We start from the raw sequence: 4,939 nt of genomic DNA, 5'->3' as shown, positions 1-4,939 counted from the left end.
AGGAGAGGAGAGAGAGAAAAGTCAATAAACAGAGGCTCCAATTTTGGGTTCAAAAGCCAAAAGTTGATTACCTGCAGATGAATTAGCTACATTGCAGTCTCCATTCAGAGATGGGACTTACCTGTAGCCAAGTGTAGACCTAAAATAAGAAAGAATGGTCCTTTTAAAAGTGGATGGCCTGAGATGAAATCCAGGCTCTACCACCTCCTAGAAATGTGATATCAGACAATTTATCTAATTTATCTGAGCCTCAATTCCCCCATCTGTAGAATGGAGATAATTCATACCTAACAGTGTCTGGCATCTAGTAAACAGTAAATGTTGGATCTAGTTCTCCAGATTACTTGTCTAGAGTTAAGAATGATGAAGGCAGAAAACTAAAAGTGGTGGAGATGAATGTCTGAATTATTTTTTCTGTTTTGAGGCTGTATAAGGAAGCTTTGGATTACCTGTGATGCTTTTGTAATTTATGCTATTTTTCCTTCCTAGCATTCAATAATCAAAATTGGACAGTATTGCTTTTAGGGTGCTGTGTTAAGAAGTTCCCTGTTGTATAATTGAAACCAAGTCTGTTACCAAATAAGGTGAACTGACCCAGGAAGCATATTATTCCCACAGGAAGGCTGTGCTTCTAGACTGTGTGCATCGAGCCAGGATAGTGACTACCCTCTTGAGAAGACCCTGAACACCAGTCCTATCAAATCTGAACGTGAAGCACTGCTAGTGGGTAAGGAAGCTGACACACACACATACAATATATAGAGTACAGTGGAGAAGGAGAGGGGTTTACCTAAGATGAATAAGCACACACTGAGCATTTATGAAGCATGATAGTGCAGGGACCCAGAGTCCTGAAGACAACATGATCAGAACAATAAAGATTTCAATACAAATAGTAACAGCAATCCCCAACCCTCTTCAAGCTCCTTGTGGCCACTGCCACATCAAGTGTGTCAGTATAAGCACTATGCTAAGAGGGTGTCTGCTGGAGAAACACACTGTAGATTTTTTAAAATCTCTGTACATGGATAGCTGATCTCTCTCTCACTCCCGTTGAAGGGACAGTGCAGACACTGTTTGGCAGAGCTTTTCCAGATGAGCCTCCAAAGGAAGTGTGTGGTTCTTAAGTTTTTCCAGGTCACCAGCAGATGACTCAGGAGACTGCCTGTGGGGTGTTGGACACTGGTGGGCTCTGATGATATAAATTCTAGAATTTCTCTCATTATATAAAAATTCATTCACAGAGGCAAGATAGAATAAGTGGTTAAAGAATAAGACAGGCCTGGCTGCTGTCTGATCACACTATTTCCATTCTGAGCTTCAGTTCTACCATCTGCAAAATGGCATAATAATATTACCTATCTCAAAGGGCAGCTGTGAATATGAAATACAATAGTTCATCTAAATCACTTAGTACCTTACCAAGCCCATAGTTAAGACCTCAATAAATGAGAACCATTTTGCACTTAGAGCACTATTCACAAATGCTCGTTGACTTTCTATTCTATTTTGAGAACAGTGGCAGATTGAGGTCCTAAAATATTCAGTCTTTTAAAATGGGCTAATCTTGGGCCTCTGAAGATAATCCTAGTTGCCTTCTAGGAAGCTGAGCCCACACAATAGCCCCATCCCTATCTCAAAAGTTCTCCACACTGATCGACCTCTGCATATTTTAAAGATAGATCTGCCTCCTTTGGTAATGGATATTGTACTCAGATTTAACAGTTTGATATGTTAATAAAGATGCACAGGGGGATCTGCCATTCAATCTTCAAGAAAAGTGACAACTTATTTCCACTTTCCAACTCAAAGTTTTTAACAAATTGGCATGGCAACTGGGAGACCTGTCAGAGAAGAGCTGGGTAGGAGGAAGCTTCTGTAAATGGGTAGTTCTAGAAACAAAGATTCTTAAGTGTTTCTTGTTTTGTTTTTTGTTTTTTGTTTCTAAAGAAAGTAGTCTTGGGTTGACAGAGAGTAGGGAAAATCTGTTTTTTAAATTGTTTTTGGGGTATATGAGCCCACAAAAATGCTTAGTGTTTTGAAACCTATGGAGTTGTTTCTTGACATTTGACAGCCTTTCTTCACCTTGGCATCTAGAAGGTGGACTGTCTTCTTCAGAATTTTAGTTTCTCATTTTGAGTCAGTTTAGAAATTCAATTTGCCTAGTCATTTAAGAAGAAAGTAGTGTTATAAGTAACAGCATCCTTGAACCATATCATCAGTTCTTCCTGGATCCCTTAACACACCCCCTTGCCATCTAATATTTGGAGGATTTTCACAAAGAACTTATTTGAACTTCAAGTTATAATTTAAACTTGTTATATTCTCCGCCAATCACTAGAAGAGACAGATAAGTTGTAGTTCATAAACCAAATCAAATTTAGCTTTTATTTCCTGGCAGTTTTCAGCAAACTCAATTTTGGGTCTATTTGAGGTACCTAACATCTTATGAAAGGAGGTGAATTCAAAAAATTTAAAGAAAGAAATAGTGGACTTTTGAACAATTTATATTCTACAGGTTGCCAGTGAAAGAAGTATTAGAACAATTAATCTGATGGCCAAAACAATCAAGGCAGTATGTGTAGTTGCCAATCACCCCAGACTTAGGCTGAGTAGAAATCATGCACATTCCTGGAAGCTTTAAACTGTTAGAAGAATTCTGTTACTTGTAGATATTCAGGGCTCTAAGCACAAACAAAATGTTAGTGTTCACTTGAGTGAATGAAATGTTTGGCTTTTCTTTACGGAGCTACTCACAGAATAAAACCCAAATACAATCAGAGGATTCTCCTGTGAGAGACACAAAGTTAATCAGGCAAAGTACACGATTTGTACTTTTTCCACAATAACAATACATCATTAATGCATAAGAGGCTAAAGTCAAATTTAAAGACCATGCAGAGGAACTGCAAAAGTTCAGCACAATCTAAATTCATTGTAAAATGTAGAACTCAGATCATCTTTAACCACCATAAATGATGGAAGTGTCTTCTCAAATGGCAGCTTTTCTACATGTGGTATGGTGTAGTGAGATGTGTAGTGGTGAAGAACTATTGTCTGGGTTCAAATACCAGCTCTGCCACTTACCAGTTTTGTGACCCTGGGCAAGTTGCTTAAACTTTCTGTGCCTCAGTGTCTCATTATCTGTGAAATTGGAATGATAATGCCTACCTCACAGGATTGTTGTAAAGATTAAATGAGTAAAATAAATGAGTAAAATACATGTAAACTTAGAATAGTGCCCAGTACAGAGTATGTTGTACATATGAGTTAGCTCTTGCTACACAGTATCATGTGGCATTTCAAAGAATACAGTGCTCAAGTGTAACCTCCACGGTATTGTCTCTATAGGGATAATCTCCACATTCCTTCATGTCCACCCATTTGGAGCAAGCATTGAATACATCTGTTCGTACTTGCACCGTCTGGATAATAAGGTATGTGGGGGCCTGAAATAGTCATGAAAGGGGATATAGGATTCTTTGTGAGCTGGTAACCTTACTCTCCTCAAGCATGAATAAGTCATTAGTAGTTGCTCTAAGGAAGTGTCCCTCACATATTCTCTCACAGTGATTCAGTATAGAACCTCTCTTCTGCAAGTAGGGTGACCATCTGTCCCTATTTGTTTGGAACTGAAGGGTTTCCTGGGACTTTGGACTTCAGTGCTAAATCTGGGTAAGTCCTGGGCAAACCTGAATGAGTTGACCACCCAGCTTCCAAGATACATCTTTGAAGAATGTTCCTTCTTTTGTTAATTTACATATAAAGCTGCAAGTTAACCAATATTACTCACCAATCAAGATTCTGCCCTGGGCATTTAGCCATTAGCTAATGTTAACTTTCAAATTGGAAGTCTTACTCCAACCAGCCTCCCCAAACATCACCCTCACCACTGTCATTATCTATGATGAAACCATCAAGGTGGGACAAAAAAAAACAGATGGAACAATAAATCTGTAGTGAATATTTCCTCACAGCTGATCTCATAGGCCACTTCCTTCCCTGGATGCTATCTTCTGGGGGAACTCACAAGGCATCAGGAGCGAGGGCAAGTACTAGTTTCCTAGAAAGTCAAGGATGCCTTGTAGAGGGAGAAGGGGACTCTTGACCCCTTAGAATAAATAAAAGCATGATAGATTTTTTTCAGAAGCCACATTCAGTTAAACTTGCTCATGGATTCTACTCACTATTATACAGGATCGGGGCCTTTTGAGAAATGCCATTGGAATGCAGACTCCTGGAAGCTGGATGTCCGAAATGTTAAGCTGTTTAAGCATATGTCCTCTTAACAGAGGCACTGGCTCCATTGAGAATGCAGCTGTGATGATACATCATCCTCATGGCAATTTCTTCAGTTCTAGCTAGCACTCCCCACTCATTTATCTCGGGGAGTGATGCTACTCTGCAAGGAAATAGCCCATGTGGCAGTGAAGGGAGGGATGGAATGTGAGCACCAGGACCAAGTGGTCACTGGAAGTGGTATGAAATTGAACTCTGGGTCTGTAAAAATGATCTGGTTTTTTTTTAATTGTAAAAATAATGAGTACATATTGTCTTAAACATGTAAGTAATATAGAAATATAGTAAAGGGAAAATGAAACTTACAGTTTTACCCCTTAAGGTTAACCACTCTTAACAGTTTGGCATATCTTTATTTCAAACCCTTTTCTATAGATATGCTGCACCTATATTGTGTGTATATATTGGTAAACATTACATATTTATGTTTTTTGAAGTGGGGATTTGACTCTATATGATACTCTGCAATGTCATTTCACTTAACTGGATACCGTCTACTACTAGCACCGAGAAGAAAGCTTGAGCTAGCTCCTAGTGCAGGCCCAGCTCCTCCTGAGCAGCTTCCTGCCAGAGAATTGGGGGATCCCTGCCTTCCTCCAGCTTCAGGGATATTCAGTGTTGTGGTGACAATTTAGGGTTT

At 39.3% G+C, this 4,939-nt stretch overlaps 1 protein-coding gene across 4 annotated transcripts in view; it reads left to right on the top strand.

Moving 5' to 3' along the window:
- ENOX2 (ecto-NOX disulfide-thiol exchanger 2) overlaps positions 1-4,939 on the top strand; it is a 329,605-nt gene that overhangs the window by 315,087 nt on the left and 9,579 nt on the right. For 3 of the 4 annotated variants that reach the window (XM_019653900.1, XM_019653899.1, XM_019653897.1), the window contains 3 exons: positions 619-727; positions 3,352-3,437; positions 4,198-4,850. In XM_019653900.1, coding sequence (XP_019509445.1) covers positions 619-727; positions 3,352-3,437; positions 4,198-4,365 — 363 coding nt within the window. In that variant the 3' untranslated portion in view covers positions 4,366-4,850. Of the gene's footprint in view, positions 1-618; positions 728-3,351; positions 3,438-4,197; positions 4,851-4,939 lie in introns of those variants that run through there. The other variant, XM_019653896.1, reaches the window with a different exon arrangement.

The sequence above is a fragment of the Hipposideros armiger genome, unplaced genomic scaffold, assembly GCF_001890085.2.
Source record: "Hipposideros armiger isolate ML-2016 unplaced genomic scaffold, ASM189008v1 scaffold_210, whole genome shotgun sequence".
NCBI lineage: Eukaryota > Metazoa > Chordata > Mammalia > Chiroptera > Hipposideridae > Hipposideros > Hipposideros armiger.
Note: the sequence above shows the minus strand (reverse complement) of the source record. Positions and strands in the feature narration are given on the sequence as shown.